Source organism: Notothenia rossii, assembly GCF_949606895.1.
Source record: "Notothenia rossii genome assembly, chromosome: 6".
NCBI lineage: Eukaryota > Metazoa > Chordata > Actinopteri > Perciformes > Nototheniidae > Notothenia > Notothenia rossii.
In genome coordinates, this window is record NC_136909.1 from 15,642,657 (window position 1) to 15,668,713 (window position 26,057).

The window sequence follows — 26,057 nt, forward strand, 5'->3', positions numbered from 1 at the left end:
CCTATGAAAACTACACTACAATGACTACACTCGACTGCACTCTTGTCCTTGTGGGAAGTGTACTTACTATAAGAGACACATTGACAGATCCTCTTAAAGACACGTCATTGTTTGAAGTGTTGATGGAGTGAAACGTTTGTCTCTGTTAAATGTATCAAAAAAGTATTACAGGCAAGCATTCAGTTTAAAAGCATTTGTATCCACAGCGATCTTTTCAAGAGCTTTACATTTAATTGTGAAGGTTACTTGTATATAAATGACTGAAGTTATACTTACTAAGGGCTGTTTGATCTGATCCTGTAAACCTCTCCCCCCCCCCCCCCCCCAGGCTCGGTCCTCCTGCAGCAGACTGATGGAAATGGGCACACTGCTTTGGATCTGACCTCTGAAACTACTCAGAGGGAGGAGCTTCTCCACAGCGCGCACGTCGGAGACTTAGCCCTGAGAAACTTCTCCACTGAAGTCTTGAACGTGCCCCTCCTGGAGGCTGGATCCTCTCTGCTGGCCAACCTCATCTTCACCTACCGGCGGGAGCAGGGTCTGCCTCACCATGGCGACAGTCTGAGCCTCACGCTGGTCAGGGCCCTGGAGACACACTCCCCCCAAAAGGTGACTTCGGGCTGGACAGACCGGCGGGTGATGAGGCTGGTGGAGGACGCAGAGACCCTGTTGGAGCTCGGCAGAGGGGGCTACCTGGGGCAAGTGTCTCAGGCAGTGAGAGAGTGCAAAGAAGAGAATACACTATACCTAATGGAGATACTGGAGGATTTTAAGTATCAGGGGGAAATGCTTCTCGCTGATCTGTAAATCAGAAACAATGCACAACATATTGTAAAAGCTTGAAACATGAATGTGGTTGAAACATGAATGTGGTTGACATGCTAACAAAAGGATATCTGTATCTGTTTTAGTCAACAGTTTATAAGGATGAATAATATAAAGAAGCCTTAAAATGTGGATTATTTCCTCCACAATAATTTGGCCTTCTCCTGTTTTCAAAGTAAATGGTTGGATGCTTTTCTTAATTTAGCAGTATGTTCATTTCTGCAATAGTTCATGGACCATACATTTATTACCTGTTTTGTATTTCTTAGATGCATGTTTTTTTATTGCTACGTTTTTGTATAGATTGTTACTACCTCAAGTTTTTGATATGTATATTTGTTTCACAGATTGATGTGCACTAATATTTATTACAAATAAAAGAATTGCTCAAACATCTTGATAGCATTAAATCAGCAGGGTGGTCAGGTTTTAGACAGCAATACACCGGGAGGAAATGGCTACTGCAGTGTAGGGCTAAAGGTGCTTTAACAAATGGAGTGGCTGCATGTGGGGGCTGTAATGAAAGAGTGAAACCAGTTCTGGCAGAAGTGGTCCCAGTCTGAGGCTCTGATGTGCACTCAGTGTCTCCGCCACACAGACAGCAGTGAGGAATGAGCCACTTCCTGAAGCTGAACATGAGTGAAGAAGGGGCTTAGGCTTGCTTGTTGGGGTGGGTCGAGTGGGCGGTGGAGCAACAGAGGTGAGGAGAGGGGATTTAAGATTTCAGACTGAGATAAATGGACGTATATTTCCCTTGCTGCTACCAGGGTAGGCTGAGAAACGAGCTTGTTGAGGCAGAAAACACATTTTGCAATAATCCAGACACTCTGAAGATGATACAAAATATTTAATCTCATGTTCTTTTTCAAAATAAGCAACATACATCAGATGCATTTCATTTCTCAAACAGGAAATATAGATCATATGTTCTTTTCCCACTCCTGACCAACCTATGTTTCAGCTCCTTATTTCTGTTCTTGGTAAGAACTGGGCACATGAAGATGAACAGGCAGGCAACGTTGCAGGCGGAAAAATACAGATTTTATAAAATGAGGCAGGCATACACCTACTTTACAACACCAGACCATCAACAGGCATACTGTATAAAATACAAACATAAATTAAATAGTTAGCTTTGTACAATATTTAAAAAATAAATAGTCTCATTTTAACTTGGTGCAAATGAAAGTGCTTTTTTTTCCTTTACAGCTGTCAGTCTGATACATTCTGTTATATATTTTCTCTACATCATATAAAATAAAAACACTTTGGTTTGCTTGCAAACAGAGCTAAAATCCAATAATAAAAGGAAACGGTATTTGGATGCAATACCACACACTAGTCACTACAATTTGCTGAAAAATAACTACATACAGTAGTAGACACATACAGTACATATCAGGTATTCAAACAGTCCCACCAGGCCTTCTAAAAAGCCATCCTTCACGAGACAGAGTGTGTTTGTTGAGGAGGCTATAATCAGTCTGAGACGCTGCTCTTAGGGGACAGTCTGTTATTGTCTTTCAAGTGGATTCCTCAAAACAACAAAACAAAATCAATGGCCCTCTGGAGTGACAGATCCCAGCCTGTTGATATTTAAGTATGGAGATGGATGGGTACAAGGGGAGTGGGGCACAGCCGATGGCAAGCAGACAGGCAGGGCGAGAGGATGACAAAATGGCAGAGAGGAGCTCTAGTTGTGGTGTGGGGTGGGGTGGGGGGGGGGGGGTTAGAGCAATACAGACAGAGACACAAAGGGGAAGAGGGAACAAAAAGTTGAAGAAGTGGGGGGGAGATGTAGGCAGGGATCAGTAGGATGAGGGGAGACCTCCTCAAATGTAGCCTGAGCTGTGATCTTTCAACAGATGCTCAGCAAGAAGCCCAGGAGACCGTTCCTTCAGACAGGGTCGCAACCCCGCTCTCTGACGAATGAGGGAACCGCAGAGAGAGCAAACGGAGAGAAGCATGATGGGAAGAGGGATCTAGAATAGCATAAAACACACACACACATCCCGGACACCTCAGCCTAAGTCCCCTCAGAGCCTCGTCCTGTCACACAGAGACTTGCTGCTCATCTAGCTGACGGCCCTCTACACCAGCAAACTCCACACCAAATAACAGCTGGCACTTCCGCTGCACCACACACACACTCACACACACACAGTTCTACATGCTGACACACATCGACTGAATCTAAGCATCAGTCTACAGCTGGAGGGGAGATACAATTGAAACACACACCGGCGCAGAGAAAAGCAATGTGTCTTTGATTGCATAAACGTGTGTACGCAAACACTCTTACATGCACAGTTCACATACACAAGGCTGTGTCTCTGGGAAGACGGATCAAAGTTGAGCTGTGGGCACAGGAGGTGGGGCAGATGGAGAGGGCGGCCAGCCTGGGGCACAGCATCACAGAGAGCATGTTTGTGTGAGTGTGTGTGTGTGTGTGTGCCTAAGAGGGAGAGAATGTGCCTGCTCAAATGGGATCTTATGCTTTCATCTGTGAGCAAGTAGGTACAGTCTGTGTACGCGGAATCTCTTAAAGAAGCAGTGTATTCATGTTGTTGTTGTTCTTGTTTTTTTTAAGATGTCTGCATGCACATATGCGTGTGTGTGTGAGGGCTTTCTTGTGTGGCCGCTGAGGAAGACACACAGGGAGATGAGAGGAAAGGAGAGCAGCCTTTCAAACCAGATTAGGGCTGTGGCTGCCTAAAGGCCTGGCGACACTCTGTAGTGACTGGGTGACATCTATATTAACACCACGACATCAGAAGGCCCAGTCAGTGGGCCCGCTGATGGACTGGCAGGGGATTTTGACGTTTTTAAAGGGTTACACAAGGCTAGTCTATATTATCTGGATAGGTGGCAGGGATAAAGGTTTGGGATGACTCACCAACTGTGTAATACAGTACTTAACAGTGTTTCCTTTGGGTATTATCTAATGATGATTATGTAATCACAATCTATTTTAGGAAGAACAGACTCACTGTACTTTAACTAATACCATTGTGGTTCCTTTTTTTGTGTGGGATTAATATCTTTAAAAGAGCAAATTTGGCCTTTGTTTTAAAGCACGGACAGATAGCATCACAAGCCTTCAGCCTGTTGGTCCAGGTTTGTGTTTGTGTAAAGGGACATATCTGGAGGCTACTACAATAATTGCTAATCAACTTGGCCGGCTGAGTTAAGTGGAAACAATCCAAATTACTGCCAGTGAACATAATATCATTACAGCATCCAGGAGAGAGGCAAACCAAAGATACTTCAGTACAAAAACAATTAAAAAATATTACCAAAATCATTTAGTAAATACAATATGAGCTAAAAACGAAACGTAAAAGTATATCGCAGGAAGTTAGTATAAGGCTTGTATAAACATGGATGCAGTAAAAATGTATTTTTGCGACGATATGTATAAATGCTTAAACTCGTTGTGTGACACTTGTCACTTGTGGCAAGCAGATGGACAGAGTCCTCCGAGCTGTCAAGAGTGATGGAGAGAAGAAAAAGGGATTGGATCCCACGGCTGAGAAAAAGGTCAATCCATCCATCTTTCCAACTCACATTTAAAATCAATCAAAATCATAAAAGTGATAAGATTTCTTTTTACTTGTCTTTTTTTCTACAAATATTACACTTCAGGAAACTGTACTGTATTGTAGTATACTGTACTGAACGCCATGAGGATTTAGAGACAGAAAAAAAGGTATAAGAGAAAAACATAGAAAAGGGAAAAAAGGAAAGATAGCTGAGCCGATGTGGTCCAGGCTTCCTCTGCTCCTCAGTGTCCAGTTATAGACCATGAGAAGAAAGTGGAGAAGAGAAGAGAAGCGTCGGTGGGTGGACAGAGTCATTTTAGTCATCTACCCGGGGTTATTTTTCTTCTTTTTATTTGGACTGGGATTGGGATCCAGTTTCAGCTCTCTGTACTGCACCTGTTAAAACACACAGAAACACACACACACCACCCGGTCAGGTGGAAAGAGCAAAGGATGCTTGAATAGCACAGAAACCCTCCAGAGGCTCTCTGAGTCCAGCTGTGTGGAACAGTGGCCTCAGGGAAGGGATTACACAATGATTACAACACACACACACACACACACACACACACACACACACACACACACACACACACACACACACACACACACACACACACACACACACACACACACACACACACACACACACACACACACACACACACACACACACACACACACACACACACACACACACACAATCCCATGTACACTGTTCAAAGCTCCAAATACACAGACGCACACAAATACAAACGTACTTCCGCAGATGTGGGACAGTGGCCTAAGGGAAGGGATCACACAAACAAACAGAGAACAGGGCAAGGCCTCATGGGAAAGCTTGGAGAGACAACACAGTCATCTCAGTATGGCAGGATGGTTCTGAGAGGAAGTGCAGAGAGATGGGAGGAAGACAGAAGATGGTAAAAACAAACTCTAACAAGTCTGTGTTGGCTGCTAGTATCACCTTGCAATCATGTGTGTCACATGTAGCTTGATAGTTTATTGATACCTTATTCTGCATGGCTAAACAGAAACACCATTTTAAACTCTCAGTTCATGTGCAATTTAATTAAGAGACGCCACCTGGCTGTAACTTGATTTTGAACAGACATATGAGACTGATATCAATTAAGCAAAACATTAAAAAAATAATAACTACTTTTGCATTCACAAAAAGGATATTTTAGTGGCAAATTGTAATCCTTTCAAATGTGTTCAGTATTATCACTGACTGTCACCCATTTCTTCCAAAGGGGTCCGATTCCCACTTCATGTGATGCATTGCAGAGATGGTGAGCTGCTGCTAAGTGATGGACACTCTGACGCAACAGCATCACAGGGGCTGAGCGTCAACAACCAGAGACTGTCACTCTGGCAGTCTCTCACTTTCAGATGTCTGTGCATGCACACACAAATACAGTCGCTAGCCTAGACAAATTCAAGACACTGACAAGCACTAGCCACTGAATCAGAATACTAATAGAAAGAAAAAACAAGACTTAACAGTCACAGCACCAAAGAGCCAGTGTCGTCTGTGGGATCCTTCCTAGGCTGATGTACTGTAGGCTACTCTGCCTGTCTGACTGACTGACACCCTCTCTGATTCTCCAGGCAGTCAACAAACTGACGTCAGTATGGTTTCTCTGTTCTGTCTCGTGGTGGGTCTGTCTGCTGTGGACGGGAACAGCAGCGTGTCTCAGCACTGGCTGGGAACGAGCCTTTATCATCCATCTTCTACTGGTTCCCACTGTCGCTTCAATGACGCCTCCCAGTATCCTCTGCCTGATTCAGTGTTTACAAATCTGAGATGCAAAGAGGCTGTGCTCACCAGTGAAGACACATGCAGACACATATGAATACCAGCAAGGAGAATGCACCAACATACACACATCGGCACTTTCCACATCATGCACACACAAAACCCTGCCACTCCGGTATCATTAAAATCTCATGGACATCCACTGACTGCAAACACACACACACACATACAGTACAATGGGGTTGTTCAGTTCCTCAGCGGTGGTCACCGATGTCTCGTTACGGTGCTTACAGAGCGGTTAGGCCAGCATGTGTTGCTCTGTACGCCTCACTAGGCAGCCAGACTGCACTGATACAGATCTGGATACTCCTCACTGTCCACAAGGCAAACTAACATCCTTCTAAACAGCTGTACAAATACAAACCGGTTAGCTGGATACAGTGAGAGAGAAGAGAGTCTGACAAGATATGAGAAAACATTCCAGGTGGAGAAAACAAGGCCTGAGAGGAATGATGGGAAGCGAGATAAAGACGGGACAAAAATAGATAGGAGGATGAAGGGAGGAAAGGGCAGAGGGCGGGGACAAACCAACAAAAGAGACAGGAGGAAAAACAAAGGGTGAAGTAGAGACTGGGTGAGAGAAAGGGAGATCTGCGGACACTCGGGTGATGACAGATACTGTTCTCATGTGGGTGTGGATCCTTTTATAGCCCTGCCAACTAAAGCAGACAACGGAGCAAAAACCCAGGGGACAGAGAGGGGTTTATATGGCCCCATCTGTGTGTGTATTTGTGTGTGTTTTGGGTTTGTGTGTGGGTGCAGCGGTAGTTGGTTAGGGGACCATGACAGTCCTGGCAGAGTGCCCACTTTGACTGGGATTAATGACGGTTGTGCCTCAATGGATGAACAAGTAAAAAACGGTTGAATGATTTCAATCACACGACCGAACATCTGCATGTAGCGCCATACAACAATGTCCCTTAATATCAAATAATTGCTAGCATATTCACAAAACAATTCCCCTTATTGAAAAGGTTTTCCAGATGCAACTCATTCTCACTCGTCGTGTACTTTAAACTTTAAGCTAGCTTCTGTGGATCCAAAAGTAGGACAGGTTTTGTGCGGGATCACTGGCTGTTGGTTGTCCCATTACGCGGCCAAACGCCTACAGCAGCAAAAAGGAACACGGCAATTTAATTGTGTGTGTTGACATTCCTGTCCAAACCAAACTATTTGTGAGTGCAGAAAAACAAAGAAAAGTTTGCATGTCAGTAAAAAAGTAGGGTTTTGTTTCTCATGAAGTGTAGCGAAGGGGACCGACACAAACAAAGGGTGCAAGAAAAAAACAATATCTCAATCAAACAGGAGTCTTCTCTTGTGAAGAGCTGCCAGCTGAGAGAAATGGGGCTCATGCGTCACAGGTTCGATTCCACCTCACAGGTGACAGGCCTGCCTGATGCTATACCCTTGGCTCCCCCGCTCACCTCACCTAATAACTCACACAAGCACACAGCAGCACACACAGGCACCAAACCCATGCTGACAACAAGAGCTAGTTAAAGTCAAAAAGAGAAGAAAAGGCAGAGGAGGCGAGGAGAAAGTGGGACGTTAGCAAAATAAAAGAAACTGGAATTGGGTGAAAGTAAAAAATGGTGGTAATGCGGCGAGCACATAAGCAATTTGGTAGCGCGAGTGGGGAGCTTAAAGGGAACATCAACAGGAGAGGCAGTGGGTAAAGACCCAGCGCTGCTCAAAGGGCTGCTCCACCCTCGCTCTTCTCCGCTCCTCTCCCAAATGTTGACAGTACAAGTGCAAAACAGGCTTTGAAGTGTGCTCTGCTGAAGGGGCGCCGTGTACCGTGCTTCGTTTAACGGTGTTACCCACAAAGCATCCCGGGACCTGCTCCTCTCTCCCTGTCTCTCATTCTTTCTCACATTGAACCTTTGACTGTGTTTTGATGATGCCAGTGTGGGCAGACAGACACGGCGAAACACAGGTGGGTGGGTGACAGTGAGAGGGAGAAAAAAGCAAATAGGCGAGTAAATAAATAAAGTCAAAAAAAGCAAAGGAGCAGTATTTTTAATGATACAATGTTATTCTGTTTTGTATCCCTTTCCACAGAGCACAAACCTCAGTGGGTTTCATCTCATGTGACGCCTAATGGAGCATAAGGGTTATTAAATGTTGCCGGGGAAACACTATTGTGTAGAGTTCACACATCTGCAGATCGGTGGATTCAGCAACGTCTTTTGCTGGGAAAGAAAAGGCATGTGAAGGAGACATAAATCAATGAGCAAAAGTTTGCCTATTAGCTGCTTTGGCACGACACATACTGTACTGAAAAGTGACAAGACTCTTTCAGTGAAATGCTTAAATGTATCACAAAAGTAGGGAAGGACCAAGCGGTGGAGAGAGAGACCACTGCTAGATGTAAGTGATGACATCTGGCAACGTTTTTAACTGTCATGCCTTTAGCCCCTGTGTGTCCAGTGAGGTTTCTTCCCCAACATAAATGTTGTCTAAAAATATTAACCCGACTCCCCACTGCTCATTAGGCGCTAAATTGGAATTCATACTTATTTTTGTACTGGGGGTTTGATCCAGCTCCTTTACACCGATCATAAAGGGCCACTTGGCATGCTAATTGCCTTGGCCCTACTTACGCACTCCCTCGCTCACATGGCTAATGGTGTCGTAAAACATACTAGTGTACTGACACCTTCCAAACGCCAGGTAGGGAATACTTAGCACTATAAAGGTGCTCAGTTTGGCCTCGTTTAAAAGGACATGAAGGATTCCCTGATAATGACCATAACGATAGCTTACGCTGGTAAAAAAAATCCAACCCACATACAAGGAACTGCTTCCCAGAGAGGGACAGTGACTCCTTCACACACACATTACATACCATGCCAGCCTTTTACATTGCTACTCACAGGGAGACATAATCATTTAAGTTAACTGTTCAGGTGGTAAAAAAGGTAACTCTGCCTGTTGCTGCCTCCATGGACCCCTGGGGATTTCGTTTTTAAAGGGTGTTTGACAGTGCTGTTAGGGGCCCAGTGTCGTTGATTTAAACAGCTTGTTTGCAAGACCAAAGTTCCTTCCGTTAATGCTACAACCAAAGAGGGCTGTTTGCTAAATGCAAAGTTTATTTTATGAACCCTGTTTGATTAAAAAGAGAAAACTGTGAGAGGTCAAAGACTGTTCCACAGTTACTGGCGTGCCGTACAGCGACATACATTATGACTGTGGCCCAGTGTGGATGCCCTTTGTATATAAAGTCATTATAGCCTCATCAGTTCTTGCTGCACTGAAGCACCTCTAAATGATGCGGAACACCGCGCTGAAACAAACACATGCACCAATGCTGAGAGAGCATGTGTGTGTGTGTTTATGTGTGTGTGTGTTAGGTCACACAAGGGCCCTGAAATAGCACTTCATTAGTCATCCAGGGTATCAGGCATAGTGGGTCCCTGCACCAATGCCAGTGGGTGCCATGGCCACGTGCCTGTGAGGGTACGCTCCATTTGGACCCCAGCACCTCTCTGCATCATGCAAGAGCCTAAAGGGCTTGATCCCCATGGACAGCTTTGACCCAGTAAGGTGGGAGCAGGCAATGAGGTGAAGCCAGCACCGCAGGCAGCTGTGGGACGCACCGCAGAGCAGAACGTTCTGGTCTGTTTTTAGCCAACGACCGCTGAGCGGGGTGTCTTCACAGGAAATTAACCTTTGGATTCAGTGAGAAAGTGATCAGCGTCGGTCTCGGTTCTTTATCAGCTGACAGAGCAGCAGATCTAAACTTCACTGGCCTAATCTTATTGATACAAACAAGACTTCCCTACACTAAATAAACAAGCAAGTTGATAAATCAACTCCATTTTTAGTTATATCCTGAATCATCTCCCTTTTTCTGTACTTCTGTCCTTATCTTTCCTCCCCTGAAATCTCTTCTTTCCCCTTTCCCCTGGTCTTTCACCCTCATTACTCGGTAAGCCTCCAAACTGTCAAAGAAACCTGGCAACAATTACCATTTCGACAGCTGCAGCAATAACTGTTACAGTAGCACTTACAGTATTACTTATACAGTAGGCACAACTCCAGCAGTACGGGCACCAGACCAGAGCAGTATGCCGGCCCCCACCTTCCCCAGCCAGCAGGCCCTCATTAGGGGCCTTGTAAAGGCCTTATACCTGCCGGGCCTGGGCCCCTTCACCGCTCTGCTCCTCCAGGCTCCAGGTGTGTAAGGTGGCTGCACTTCACCAGAGGGGACAGCTTGGGCTCATTTAAGCCGATGGCTACCTGCCTAGTGCCTACTGTTGCAGCAGGCCCCAGTAAACTCTGAAACTGTAAAACTGCACGGGGGCCGAAAGGGGGAGAAGATGGGGGGTTGGCGGGGGTGTGTAGGGGAGCAAGGATTATGACCCTGTAAAGATGAAAGAGGTTGCGGCAACAAGCGATCAAAGAGGAAGTGTGTCAGCGCTGATGTGGCAGGGGATTGGTCGTATCAGAGGCCCTGGTTTGTTCAGCCTGTGTGTGTGTGTGTGTGTGTGTGTGTGTGTGTGTGTGTGTGTGTGTGTGTGTGTGTGTGTGTGTGTGTGTGTGTGTGTGTGTGTGTGTGTGTGTGTGTGTGTGTGTGTGTGTGTGTGTGTGTGTGTGTGTGTGTGTGTATTGAACTCAGCACAGCAGGGCTTAACGGCCACAGCGGACACCATCGGTGCTGGATAACACAACGACTTTCACAAGCTGCCGCTTAATTGCAGTTTAAACTGCACTCCATCCTGAACAGCACAGCACGTTACAGACACACACACACACACACACACACACACACACACACACACACACACACACACACACACACACACACACACACACACACACACACACACACACACACACACACACACACACCTATATTTTACCTAACGAAGCATCTGTAGTCTTCAGCCACAAAGTTAATCTGATCTCACGGTTAATGTAGAAGCAAAACCGCATGGGGCTGGTTAACTGTTGGTTTACACTCTGTTCCAATTACTAGCATAGCTGGGAAACAACAGCTAACTGTTATTGTGTGAGAGTGTGTGTATGAAGTCAATCAACCTAGTTATATGCTGGCCACTAAACTCACTTAACCTCGTTATCTTATTACACGGCTCCAGTTATGTATGTGGAAATTGAATTAGACTAGGAAGCTATTACTAGGAAAACACAGGAACGACTTTGAAACAATAAGATCAGATGTCTGCGTGGACAGTCAGTTCACCCTGCTGAAACAGTACAACAGTGAGGTGCCAATAGCTGAGAGGAGGAGAAAAGAGACAGAGACCAGGAGATAATAAAAGGAGCCCTCACTCTTGCCCGTGGACAGAACTGACAGATGTGTGGTCAGAAAGATATGAAAGATGAAACAGAAATGAAAAAGGAAAGTTCACCCACCACTTGTACATCTGAGGGCACTCTGGACAGAAAGTCTAGCAGCTCGTTGTTATCAATGGTGTAAGGGTCTCGCAGCTTCTTGGTGAATTTATTCACCCCTGAAGAGAGAGAAAAACGATCAGGTCATGAAGGGAAGAGTCTGGAAAGATAGATAGACAGCACCTACTGTATGTTGTACAAGTCTTTAAAGTCTCTATGGTTGTTGTGCTCGCTGAAGATATGTATCAAACTCACTGATTGTGCTTTTCTCCCAAATACAAGGCATGAAAAGGAGCATGGGACATTCAGATGGCATTGCTCCGCCACAGATTTAATAAAGTACTGTATTCGAACTACACATTTAAAATGTTACAGCTAATATTTCTGCTACATGCAATCCAAATAAAACATTTTTACATTAGCTCACCCCAAGCTAGCACAATGTATCGCAGAGGAATGTAGTAGATGAGGATGGTGGCGGCTCCGAAAGCCACAATGGCCAGCCAGCTTAAGAAAGGCACAGTCCAGTTGAATGTGCTGAAAAGAGAGATGGAAAGGGAGTTTATTAGGAGATATGGCAAAGCTTCGTGCAGCAAAACACTCTGAGAAAGTCTTACAGGTCAGCATTACACTGTGAAAATGGTGTACAGTATGTGTTAATAGAATTCACACTATATAATCAGTCAAATGCGCTAAACCTTGCAGATACACAGGTCACAAGTGTGTCAGCTTGATTTAAAATGTGTTTACCTTTGCCCAAAAAGGAACCTGTAGCCTATCTTTTTTTATCACATTTTTTAATCAAGACTAAATTCCCTGCCTTCCCTGTGCTCTGTATGGATCTATTCAGAAGTGAGGATCTCTGTGTACGCAGAAGCCTACAGTGTATAAATGGTTTTGTGTGTGTGTGCATGTGCAGTGATGTGTTTAATCTAGTATGTACATGATTCAGTTAAGAGGTCATACAGGGTTAAGTGAGATGTGATGGGCATAAAGACAGGCAGCCTGTGTTTGTCTCTCGGGGCTGGGTGTCACGCTGGCAGCCTTTCCTGAGAGCAACGCAGTTATACTCAGTTAGGCTGGCAACAGGAAGCGGGGCAACCTGGCATTCCAGAAAAAACACTGGGACAAGCAGAGCGGAGCAAAGCGGGCCCGATGCCGAGGAGCGGGCTTACGACTCACTTCTTTATCCTCTCGCCATAGGAGGCCACTTCATCCAGTGCATTCTGCACACTGATGCACACGTCCTGAATGGCATAAAGCTTGTTCATGAAGCCCTTTCTCTCCGAGTCCTGCAAGAGGACAGATAGAGATGTAAGCGAGGGAGAAAGAAAGCGTGGTTTGAGGGAGAGAGAGAGAGAGATGGAGACAGTGAAGAGAGGGAAGGAGAGAGAGAAAAGAGAGAGACAAGATAGAGGCTGGGCACAGGCATCTTTTTGAAAACAATACATTTTAAATAGCGTCAAAGATTTGGGGTGGGGAGCCAAATCACCGGATATCCTGCATGAACTGACGGAGTGCTTTCATTCCAGGCAGTAATAAAGATATAAAGTCGGCAGAACAAATCAAAATGCTCATACTGGAACATTTGAATATGTGAATAGAGAGACAGAATTAACTGAAAGCCGAATAGATACATCAATCTTTGGGCGCTATTTCTTTTTCTCTCTCTCTCTGCTGCTGCCAAGACAGCCATGAAGACCGGGCAGAGCCCTCTTTTGTTCGGCTGGCTGGCACACTGTGATGATGTCACCAGCCGTGACATCATTAACATCCTTATTAAACGTCGTCACCCACCATGAAGAGCTTTTCCTTTTCAACTTTTGATGGTTGAGAACTTGAGAATACTGTGAGGAGCGAAAGAAAGAAACCACAAACTAAGCAGGCAATCTGAAATCTACAATCCCCCCTCTTACTGAAACAAAGTGAAGAATTGAAGAAGTCATGCAACAGTCAACGAGCTGCCTGCTGACTGACTGACAGGCAGGGACAGGATGGATCTGGACAGAATGAGGTGACAGAGAGGGATGGAGAGCCGTTGGCTGAGTGAGGACATCAACACGCAGACCGGTTGTGGCTGGATGTGAGTGGTGGGCATGCTTAGGAGACAGGACGGGGGGGTAAAGCAAGAAGAGGAAGACTTTCTGCTTTCAGGAAAAAAGAGTTAGGGTGTGGACAATAAAGCAATTAGAGACATCACCTATAAGATAATCATGTTTCAGTGATTATAAGTTATGTTTTTTAAGGGGGGGGTTAGGGGTTTCTACCTTATGTATTCACCCTAGTGTTGTATTTGTTCATTAAATGAGATTCAGTTAAATCTGTAATAAAAAAAAGGATATTATATAGCTGTTGGAAGAACTTACGGTAATTAACCTAAAACGGAAAAGTTTAAAAAGGAACCAAAAGAGTATGGCACAAGCCAAAATGGCCACCAAACGTTTCTCTATGTCAAAGGGAAACAGCACGTATAGCAATGGCTGTGTTATTGGTGAAGATGGATGGGCCTTGTTAGATTAGAGAAGTAAAACTCAGAATAATCCTCACCATTATACCCAAAGATGACAGGGAAGCAGGCGAAGACTCAAAACCAAACCTCCAGGACCCAAGAGCCCTTTACCACATTTCGCTCCTTGAGGCAAACCTCACCACAATCGTCCCTTTGAGACCCAAAACTACGACCCTCCTCCCTCTGCCTCATAACCCACCTCTTCTTTTTACTCTCCATCCAGGATCAGATAATTTGAAAAATGAACCATGGAGCAGCCAGGGAGACCACATGGCCTCCTCGGTAAAAACCACACAAGACAAATAGATATAATTAGACGGCGTCCCTGGGTTATTTTTCTTCGCAAATATTTTACAAGACTCCCTTTCTTTCTTCCTCTGTTCCTCCTCCTCTTCTCAGTCTTTTTCTTTCGAGTCCATCTGTTTTTCATTGCTCTGTCAAACAAATCTCAAAACGCAGGGTCTATTGTGTTGGCCTGGGTTAGGCCGAGCCGAGCCGGGCTGGGCCGGCTCAGGCCGATTTATTGTCGGGAGTGTTTGAGCGCCAGGGGAGTGGTGTGAGAGAGCGGGCGGGGGTGGAGAGGATAGATCAGAGGTCGTTGGAGAATAAACCATTGCCACATGCCCCTCGGACTGCGGCCTGACTCGTATTTCCTGTCTTCAAACACGGCTCAGGGAGGCGGGAGGTAGCAATAACACAGAGGGCCACGGAGAACCTTGTTTTCCCAGCTTCCCCGCACACTGCGCACATATGGAGCCAGGCAACCTGTTCTTATAATGGAACCTAATATGCACACAAACACACACGCACACACACACACACACCCTACAGCTATTAGATAAGGTTGATCTGCACACCTGGTCTTGCTGCGTTACTTTACAAACAATGTTATATCCTGACAGATTATACGATGAGGGCTCTTGACTTCAGAAAGCAGTTTCTTTCTCTACTGAGCAAGTTTGTTTTATACTGCAATGAGATCACTTATAAAGAGGGAATTGATACAGGAAGATGAGGACGGAGACATGGCATTCACACATGACAGTCAAGGTTAAAGGAAGCGTTCTGTTGACTTGTTTTTTAAACAAAAATATTTGGAAAGTAGGGAGCTTTATAAGATACTTGCATATGTCCTCAAGAGTGGATCAGTCACTGGTATCTTACGTTAAATAAAGGACTCGGTTTTGTCATTTCTTACGTGGTTTTATGGGCAATGTGTGTTGATGCGTGTCGACCACAAGCTCAGTTTTTTCAGTCCTGACTAGCTTCTAGTTTCACTCAGGAGGAAGAGTATGGCCTGTGCAAGAGATTTAGGGCCGGTGTTCCCATGCGTCTCTTCCTATGTCAGTCAGTAATACTAAGTAGGTTTGTTTGGAGACCTGAAGCTAATAAAATTAAATCCGCAGGGCCTCTCGCTTTTACTTGGCTACAGTTGCAAGTCATGTTAGGGCTCACAGTGTGCTACAAATCCCAGCACCTCTGACAACAGTGTTCTGAAGGATGATGCTGCATGGCTTTAGCCTTTCAGACAGATAGTGTAATAAGCCTGCCTAATGAGTTTAGCTTCATGCATTTTAATAGACTGCAACTGTAGGTTAATCCGCAATGTGTTACGCTGACATGTTACAGTAACTCGCAGTTGTTTGTGTAATACAAATTGTCATTGCAGTCAGCTGACAGAGCATTCATTCTTGACGATGTCATCTACTTTAAGACAGGACTGAATATATGTAGATAGAATGTCTACTTTTCCGTCAGCTACACATATGCCTGAATAATGGATAGCACAGTACAGTTGATATACAACTATGTGCAGTGCTATTGACTGCACCTAAGAAATGAAGTTGTATAATTTGAGATTATTAATAAAAGATCTATGGTTGAATTCTGCCACCACTACTTTTGCCACAACTTTTATAAAAAAACAATTGCTTAAATCAAAGGAGGCTAAATAATATATATAAACTTGCATATAAAGTAACATTGAATGAACATTAAATGTACGCATGAATATCAAATATGATTTAGCATCGCTGTGTGTGGGTTTACAGAGTACTGTATATAAGAGAGAATATAAAAGGCTTTTATACATTTTCCTAAATGCCCATGACCGTAAGTATTCACTCCTTTAAGATATCAGTTATTTGTGACCTCAGAATGCATACTCCCAAGTATCTAACATGAATTCAAAGGCGAACTGAAGCCTTTACACACATTCCTGTCATAATTATGCATTCTCTTTGTCTTTTCTTGTAAGATGGTATAGATCTACTTCTGAAAAGCATTCGTTGTATAATGTACTGTATAGCAAAGGGTCAGGCTCAGTCAGAATGTGAAGCTGTGAGTTCAGAATAAAGTCAGAACAACTGCATTACAACATGTATTAAAAATAGCAATGAAACAATCTCTTTGTCCTGTAAATGAAATGTTTCTGTGTGCAGAAGACATCTATGACATCAATTAGCTCTCATCAGCAGAGATATTTTCTGGTAACAGTAATATTTAGTGAGTCGTTGTCTTTTTGTTGGCAGAGAGTTCTTTTAATTGCACATATGCCGGCAAAGGCATACAAATGTATCTTTTGTGGTTATGTCCAAAGTTTGCATCATTGTTTTGGTTGTTTGATATGATATCTCTGCCAAGCACCCATCAGTTTAGCATTGAGCTGCCCTGTGTAGAAGTGTGTGGAACAGGATGCATCGTGGGATTGCTCCCATTAGAGAAGACAGAGGCTCATTAAAGTGATGCAAGCTGTTTGCATGCGTTAAGGAGAAACAACCCTCGGTGACACCAGAAAGAGCACAGGGACACACACTCTCTCTCACACACATACACATAGACACAGCCAAGTCAGACCAAACCACAATGCACTTGCTGGTAAATTGTGGTAAACAAATGTGGTAAACTCCTTGAAACACTTGATTAAATATTTAACAAAAGGAAAGATGAACAGTGCCTCTGTGTACTCGACTGCTCCAATTTCTCTTTCAGCGAGATAGCATCACGCCAGAGTGCATCTATAGGAAAAGTGCAGTGAGCAGATGTAAACTTTGCAAAGACAGTTTGTACTTCACTGACCCAAGGCCTAGAGCTAAACAAGAGAGAGGTCACTGAGGACTTAGCCTATTACCATGGACTCAAATATCTGTCCTATATCTACTAGGTGGGAATAGAGAGCCATTTGAGAATGCTTTAACCTCCGATCACACTGTTCTCCCTGCTGGGTTACGCCATAAAAATGATAAACCTAACCGTTATAATGCAGCACCATACATCCCATCACACCACGAAATGAGTTTGAACCACAAGTGGCTGCTGCTAACGGCTGCTGTGCTAAAATTGCACCTGTTTTTCTTTGTTTTTCTTTTTGCCTCTCACTCTGGCAGCACAGTAAAAATTGAAATGTCATATAAAACGTGACAGGATGCTAATATGTGGCTCCCAGAGGGCATCTGAAAGCGTTCTTGTTGGTTTTGTAACTGCAGAGGGGAGGCGGCATCCCTCCCATTTCCACCCCAGGAAAAAGGGGGGAAAAAACACTGAAAAGTTGAGCAAGTTGAGGAATGCTTTAGGGGAGACACAAATTCAATTTACAAAGCCTGTGCAAGAATTAGAAATGACAGAATAATAAATAGAACACACAATTAGCATCTACCGTGTACTTAAAACATGATCTGTTGCAAGCTCTCTTTGAAAAAAATCAAATATGGAGGAAAGAAGTGGATTTGTTCCCATAAACATGATATTTGGCTGTGTGGAATTGTTGAGTTACTGAAATTAAATGAATATTAAAATGATTGAGTGACTGATAAAAATGCAACACCTCTAGCATCCTCTAGTGACATTCAGTTCAGGCTTACTTTTTTGGCTGTATATGTAACAAATTAGCAGATGGCCTGTTTCTAAAATGAGGCAAGCAAGAGTATGTATAGAAGGCACATCGCATTGTAGTTTAACTATGATTACAAAAAAAATCTGATTGGTAAACTAATTAGCAGAATGACACTAATTAGTTTTGCGTATTTTAATCTTAAAGTTTCTTAGGATGGATATGTTTGAGAGCCAAATGTAGCATGGAGGGCTTCTATCGTGTTGACCACTCAAATAGTCTAGCTCCTAAACACAGAGACAAGTATGTACAGTAAGCCAAATTAAGCTGTACAAACTAAATAATATATTTCATCTGTGTCTATTCCAAGAATTACCAACTCCACTGGGGAGCGATGAGTCACAGATAGTTCGCATTGGGAATTCAGAAAGGCTACAAAGGGGGTAACACAAACTTGGAATCCTAGTAGGACATCTCCCCTCTGTCAGGAAATGACAACAAGACGAGACAAAAGGCCCCGCGACCGGCCTCAGATGCCACCCTGCAGCCTGGCCCCTTGCCAGCACCACATGAAAGAGGCAGATGTTCCCCCTTTTTTTTAAAGCTGCGGTTTTAATAAATAATGTATTTCATAGCACAACTAATCCATGAGCGAATGTGGGGAATACATCTCTATTTCCCTCCCTCTCTTTTTATCATAAACACATAAATATGTGTTTAACTAGGGTGTTGAGATGTGCAGCACGTCCTCCTGGTCCTCATCAAGCGGCTCGCACACAAAAGGCCACGTTAAGATGTAACTCCCATAGGCCCACTGTGACTGTGAGGAGAGTGTGTATGTCTGTGTATCGGGTGAACACACCGTTTTCTTTGAGGATATGTCTGGCTGACGGTTGCTCCCACAAAGCCAAAGTCAAACCCCAGTTTAGACTGTCAGATGAAGGTGGACCAGTCAGACATAATGCTCTCTAGTACTAATTAGTCTCTTTGCCCAGCCTAGTCCCACAGCGAAGATAAATATACACATATGTAAAATAGAGGGATAGAAGGACAGAGAGAAATTAGGAATAAAAGGACGAGGTGGCGGTGTCTAACTTTCAGTTTGACCTCTGCTTCCTGTCCAAACGAGAAATATTTCTGGTGTTGGGGGTGTGCGTTTGTATGTGTGTCTCTGATGAGTCTGGGTGGCAGGAGGTTGTTTGCCACTGATCATCTTTACCCATCTCCCCCTGGGGCCCCTCATCACCTCCACCACACCAGCCACTCCATCAGACTCAAGGTCGGGCACACACACAAACACACACACACACACAGAAATGACTACCGCCCCACAACTTCTGCACTTTCCCTTCCTCGCCTCCCGCTGATCGCCACCCGACCCCCGCCCAACCTGCACCCCCAGCCTGCCCAGCTCTCCCTCACTGTGCCTCACCTCTGCTCCCTTGCTCCTGCGCTCTCCTTCCCCTGTCCTTCCCAGGATCATGCCTGGCAGTGTGTGATGAATGGGACACCATTACTCTTGTCCTCTGTTGGCCTGGTTTAGCTGCTCCAGCCCATCTCCCCCATCTGTCTGTCTGTCTGTCTGTCTCAGTCCCTCTGTCTCGGATGGCTTCAAACATACTGCAAAATCCAAGTACTGGATTCATTTGGTATAATCATACTTAACGAGGAAGGTACAATTGTGTGTTTACAACATTACTTTGGAAAATGTACAGACATTTGGTAATTACGTTAGAAAAGGAAAAACTACTTTTTTGTAATGCTTTTTTGATGTTGTAAGGTGGATCATATATTGAGTTTATCCTATATTTAACTTTAAATGTTTATTTATTTATTATTAAAAACAACTTTTAGGTAAAATCACTTCATACTATTGTTTAGGGAAATGTATATTTGTTTCATCACCTAGGTTTTGCCTACCTTTAATTACTCATGTTCAGCGAGACACAGGCAATAGGAACAGCTGTAACATCCACTGTTTTAAACTTTGTCTCAGGAAGAGAAAAAAACAACAGAGCGAGGGTGCATCGCTGTGAAGTGAAGGGATCACATCTTCAAAAAAGTAAATAAAATATGCATTCTCTCTGTGCTCATTACAGATTTATGACTCTTGTTAAAAGAAAAGGTGGCGGCTGCCTTCTTACTTGTCTGACTTTCGAATTCATACGACACTTCTGTCAAGTATTGTGCTCCACATTCTGTCCAATGAGAGACAGGGAGGGGAGAGTGTGTGCCATCTTCAACATCCTATTTGGTGAGAGTCTCTAGGAGAGTTACTCTGGGTGGATGAGAGAGCACACAAGAACTCCTCACCTAGAGTGCAACGAGTACTCTCCGTACTCCTTTGATGCATAGTCCATCAGTCAAATGGTTCAATTGGTTCAGCCGCTTGTGTGTGTGATTCAGAACAATAACATTTGCGGGAGAAGACGTTGGTACATTAGGCATACTGAGCATTGGGATTTGCTTCACCAATATGAAATAGTTTTGCTGTTTCTGTAGCAACTTTGAAGAAAAAGCGCTCACAGGCGCATTCAATTCACACCACCACCCACATGCACACACATACACACACCCGGGGCTCTGAAACTCATTAGAACATTTGTTTGTTTGGTGCTTATTATCAGTGACTTAGAGGTCATAAGGTGTGAAAACAATCGTTATTTGTGAGAGGAATGTAATTAGTGCTTTTCAAAACAATGAATCTAGTCTATTTTTTGGGGGGAGGGGTGAATGAAAAATATCCACGACAACCCTGTGAGCGTATCTTATTCCCTTATGACCCCTCTCACTGCACACATTTTTTTTTTTTAACTTGAGTCACTCCCAATGTCAACCTTTAGTACGCAACAGCCAAAAGTCCCAAAGCTAAACATACTTAACACCCGGCTGCACCTCAGTTCAGCTGTCACCTCTCAGTGTAACAGGTCTACAGTGCTACAGGGAAGTCACACAAGAAGACGGGAGCAGCCTACCATGCTGGAGCCCCATTAGTTCCCCCATCACCTTAAAGAGCAGGCAGAGGCGGAGGCCTCGAGGTGGGGTTGGGTTGCGGGCCGAACGTGCAGTGTGTTGGTGTTGATTGAGACGCGGACAAAGGACAAGTACTTTACACAAACCCCGACAGGACGGCAGACAGAGGCCGTCAGACAGACGATGAGCTAAAGAGGAAACCGGAAGACAGCGACAGAAACCATCGGGAGTCAGTGCCAGAGCCACACACATGCCCACTTACCACCATCGCTCGTATCCACTCAAAGTGCCAGGAAGCCAAAATATCCTCGAGGATATGGTTTTTATCACTGCTGTCCTCCCAGGGGCCTGGTTTAGGGTCCTTGTGGATAGATTAAAGTGAAATGTTCTCTTTACAACCCAGAGGAATGAAGGTGAAAGGGTTAAAGAAAAAATGTGAAGGTTTTACATCTGGGTCTTAAAGTTGACGTTTTGGCCAGGTAACTAGGCAGTAGCCTCTAGGTGAGAATAACATTGTTCTCACCAAATGCTCTGCACAGATTGTAAACACACGCATTGCACAGGAAAGAGATGTGGCTTGCAATGCAGACAAGAGCCATAATAGATTCTTTTTCAGTACTCACCTTTGTATTGACCTCAAAGTAACTGAATTTGATAGCTGATTTAAAAGTGGACTGATTTGAGGGTTGTGTTTGCTTGGGTCCATTCAACTATAGCAACCTGTATCCAAGGGAAGCCCCTATGTATATAATGTTTTACAATGACAGTGGTGAGTTTGGTTTAAACTGTGTTAACCTAAAGTAAACTGTCCAAAACTACATAAAAAGACCCACAGTGCAAAAACAACAACATACCATTTACATAACAAAGGCCATAGTTAAAGCAAAATGTTAGGAGGATGGGGGAGAGTCAGGAATTGAAGGAGAAATGAGAGAAAGCAAAAGACAAAGCAAGAGATATGCATCTGAGGGGAATAGAGATGATCCACCTGATGTATGTGTGTGACAAAGAGGAAAAACAAACAAACAATGCAGTGCATTTTGCATGGAGAGACAATACCCCTCCATGCCTCTTTCACCCTCCTTTTTGTTTTCATTCCTCCCTCTATTAGCAAAACATGATTAAAATGCAGTTCCTTCCAGCGACTGTGCTGAACAAGAGGAAAGAAACGGAGAGATTGGGGGGAAAAAATGAAGCGGAAAAGTCAAAAGCATCTTTTAAAGCGTGACGCTTTGTATCCTTCACAGGCGGCGAGAAGAAAAGAGAACAGAAATTCTAACTTTTTTGTCTCCCCCTGTCTCCCTCTGCCTCTCTTTCCCATTCTGCCCAGCTATTGAAACCCCCCTGATACCTGAGGACAACCCCGCTGCACCACAAGCTCAATAGCCTCCAAACAACAACATTACAGTCACACTGTTTTTTCATAGCATTGATATAATTCCCAGCGCTCTCTTTAGTCCATCACATTATGCCATGGCGCTATCTGAGCGATCAGTGCGGTGCCGTGACTGGGACTGAGCGAAGAGTCGGGGCTTGGGAAGGTACACGCAGAGCTACATATGCTGAGACAGAGTGCACACCTTATCAAACATTACATGGAGCAAAGGCACTTGCTCAATCACATAGAAAAAGGCAATAGCAAAGACAGAGATGGGGAGAGAAATAGACGGACAGATATAAACAGAGATATACTGTATGTTCAAATCTGAAGCTGAAAATGGTGGTGAAGCCTGCAATAACTGGATGTGTGCTTTTACTAGCCATTCGCCAGGAGGTATACATTTACCAGAGAACCATTGATAAACAGATATAGATGTGCACAATTCAGAGTGTGTTAGTGCGTGTGTTAGTGCGTGTGTTAGTGCGTGTGTATGTGCGTGAATGAGTCATGCCAAGTGGAAAACTGGAAGAGGGCGGAACGGCTTTCTCAGCACTATAGATGACAACAGATACTGTGGTGCAGGAAGAAGGTTGTGTAACGGCAGGAAGGAAGAAAGACAGGACTGTATATACTCAATAGTGTATGTAGTGGACTCATCAAGACATTGTAAATACAAAAAAAACAGCAGGTGAAAAAAGCACTTATAAAATGGATGTGTATTATTATTATTAGAAGAGGTGCATCTGCGGCTTGCCGCTATGTTTAAAATGAGCTTTTATTGAGAATAGAGGTTAAGAACGGGGGCTGTATACTGCTAACAGATTTGATGTGTGTCTGTAGGAAATAAGAATAGAGCAACATTCCACGTTGAAGGTCAGTGCACACACACAGTGTGTGTTTAGGAGGAGGAGGTGAGAGGAAAATAAAAATAGTTTGTGTCAAACCTTTTTTCACCATCATGGGCCTGCCTCCTAGCCTTTAACATCGGAGCCGTCCACATCAATTAGTCCTGATGCTACACTTTCATTGAGATTAAGTGACTAATATCAGTGCTTGCTCACAAGAAAGACACTTTTCACGTCTGCCCAACAATCTGTTAAGTCGAAACACATGTGGTGATCCAAGGCAAAAAGCCTGCAAGGGGTCTTCCACGCAATGAAAAACAGGTGCTCTACTTTTTGGCCATGTAATACCCCATTTAGCCTCTGGAGCAAAGGTTATCCAGCTAATAGCTGCCTTGTGGTGCACTGGGAAGAGCGGTGCACATGGCCGAAGTAAACATCTGGGACGGATTGTACATACTTGCAACATATGCTTCAAGTTCAATTAAAATGAGGCCTTGGCATATTTATTAATCTTTTTTTCCCTCCGCTTTCTGTTCTTCACCCTCTCTCTCCCTATTTCCATCTCCCCCCTATAGGCTTGTGCTATAAAAGAGGCCTCCTTTGACCCGTCCTTCATACTTACTCATACAATCTGTAGCTGTACCTCATATCTAATGTAAAAGACCTCATATCCAATGTAAAGGACACATTTGTTAAGCCTTGAAAATGTATTTGTTCTGCACTTAACCAGGTTGGAGGAAGAGCAAAGGGACAAGAGAGAGCGAGAGAGAGGGAGAGAGACTGCAAGAATAAAAGAAAAAAAGCAGGGAAGAGGACGATTGAGGGAAGGGTAGAAGGAGAGTGGGAGGGGGAGATATGTAGGCGAAGAAAAAAGAAAAATGCCCCCCTTTCAACCTCCCTACAGCTCGAAATGCTAACAGTTGAGGGGAGCAATAGATCAAAATGTATGAAGCCAGAGTTGGTAAATTGTAGCCTTTGTGGCGGCTGTGCTATCCAGCATCCCAGCCCTGTGTGAGCACAGAGAGCAAGACCCTCTTATGTGGAATAATCAGTTTGGCACCAAATCTGACAGAGGCCGCAAAAGCTGCTGCTGCACCTCATTTCAATATGAAAGTCCAAAATGTATTTCATATAATCTGCAGCTTTTCAAATGCCTGTATTTGTATTTTTTCCCCGAGAGGAGGTGGGGAATGCAATGATGGAGGGCAGACGTAAAGGAGGGGTAGAAAAAAGGTTCAAGGTTGCCTTGTGCATATCTTCAGTCGGTGGCCCCCTGCACATTTCAGCCTTGGAACTTCACAGCCATGAAACTTTGCTCCTGCATCACTGTGGGAGAGGATGTAATGCTCACGTATCTTTGTGTGCTCATGGACCAATTGGCTGCCTGGCTGACTGATTGCCTGACAGTCTGACTTTCTGGTGGGATGACTATTTGACCATCTGCACTATAAATGTGTTTTTTTTAACCCTTTACTTGCAGGCTTGCACTTACGACCCTTTCAAATGTGGAGAGGTTGTAGCAAGGTTGCACTTCTATTAAATCCAGCATTAAAGGTTGCAGTGCATTCAGCATACAGTGTCCTCAGGCAAAACAATTTTCAAATATCAAATTGCCTGGTCAGAGGCCTTTACAATTACCATTGCAAATTCCTCGAAAAAGATTACCAAACCAGACAATGGAATTTACCACATCTTAGCTTCCTAACCTTTATATTGCTGGAGTGTGGCTGTGAGGCATCGAATATCAGCTCAAGTCATTTCAGATTCCAGACTGTTCAGTCAAGGTACTTTACTGATTTCACAGAAAAAGATTTGGACTTAAAAGCTTAAAGCTATTATTGTGTCCTTGTTTAACACTGCCTGAGTCTCATCTCGACTATCAAACAGAATATTGTTTTCATTTTAAGTGTGCCTCACCAAAAACCAGACAACACAGTGGGAGGATAAAGAGCTGTGCCATTTCAATTACCATTCCCAAGTGGAACATTGACAAGGGACTGTATGCTATCCAGTGGCATTTGTTTCAGTAGCTGTTCCTACAGTGTAAACGAGCGGAGGCAGTAAAGCAGCCACCTGTTGTTACCTTATAGTGTCTGGACAAGCCCAGATGCTGTTTTACTGGGACATAAAGGAGCAGTGAATGGGCCTAAATAGCTAACTAAGCTCTTTATATGGGCGCATGTTCTCAGGAAGCAGGGCTGAAGCACAACGTTAGGAAGGTAAATTCGACATAGTGTTACATGAAGGGAGGTATAACGATAGCGTGGCAAACTGCAGTAACAGACCAAAGAAAAAAAGCACAAGGGCAAAAGGTGAGACATGTGAAGTTGATATACATATATCTAGAGAGAAAACTTTTCAAAAGGTTAAAAAGGTTGTTCAATCTTTGTACATGTGTTTGTGCCTCAGGCAGTGAGAAAACCAGTACAGGGAAGGAGATGGGGGGGTGGGGGGGGGGGGGGGGGTGGAGTCATTTCACTCAGCTGTGTGTTTCCGGTGTGTGAAGCAGTGTCAACCACTCCTGAGGCAGTGTGCGCACGTGCTCGTGTGCGTTAGTGCATACCTTTGTGTACATGATTGTGTGTGACTGCATCCCTGAGACAAGACATAATTACCTTGTCATCTTTGTCAAAATCCTCATCCTCGTCCTCCAGCAGGTCCTCCACTGCTTGCTGACAGTTGCAACAGAGGGGAAAGAGAGGGAAAAAAAGAGAAAAATAATGTTTCTGCAGCAGCTATAGTACAGATAGACACCAGCTAACACAGGGTTAATGTCATCAGAAGAGCCAAAGAGGCATAATAAAGCTGATTGGTTATGCTTATGTCTGGCAAGAGTTTGTTAATGAGTATGGAAAGCAACTGTGTGTGCTAATATGTCAAGAGCCTCAAAAACGTTTGGAATTGGAATTTAATTTTAGAATCATTCTGTTGTTCAAATGTGTTGACACTTCGGGAAATGTAAGCAAATGCTGT

General features: G+C 44.1%; 2 protein-coding genes across 9 annotated transcripts in view; one reads left to right on the forward strand and one right to left on the reverse strand.

Annotated features, from left to right (window-relative positions):
* The window catches only part of slf1 (SMC5-SMC6 complex localization factor 1), a 32,346-nt gene extending 29,795 nt beyond the window's left edge, over positions 1 to 2,551 (forward strand). For all 5 annotated transcript variants that reach the window (XM_079688417.1, XM_079688416.1, XM_079688419.1 and 2 more), the window contains exon 18: positions 329 to 2,551. In XM_079688417.1, the coding sequence (XP_079544543.1) occupies positions 329 to 807 (479 nt within the window). In that variant the 3' untranslated portion in view covers positions 808 to 2,551. The remainder of the gene's footprint in view (positions 1 to 328) is intronic.
* mctp1a (multiple C2 domains, transmembrane 1a) overlaps positions 1,654 to 26,057 on the reverse strand; it is a 129,858-nt gene continuing 105,454 nt past the window's right edge. For 3 of the 4 annotated variants that reach the window (XM_079688414.1, XM_079688412.1, XM_079688411.1), the window contains 6 exons: positions 25,700 to 25,756; positions 21,121 to 21,219; positions 12,730 to 12,839; positions 11,975 to 12,084; positions 11,569 to 11,666; positions 1,654 to 4,763 (listed from right to left, as the gene is read on the reverse strand). In XM_079688414.1, the coding sequence (XP_079544540.1) occupies positions 4,692 to 4,763; positions 11,569 to 11,666; positions 11,975 to 12,084; positions 12,730 to 12,839; positions 21,121 to 21,219; positions 25,700 to 25,756 (546 nt within the window). In that variant the 3' untranslated portion in view covers positions 1,654 to 4,691. The remainder of the gene's footprint in view (positions 4,764 to 11,568; positions 11,667 to 11,974; positions 12,085 to 12,729; positions 12,840 to 21,120; positions 21,220 to 25,699; positions 25,757 to 26,057) is intronic. The other variant, XM_079688413.1, reaches the window with a different exon arrangement.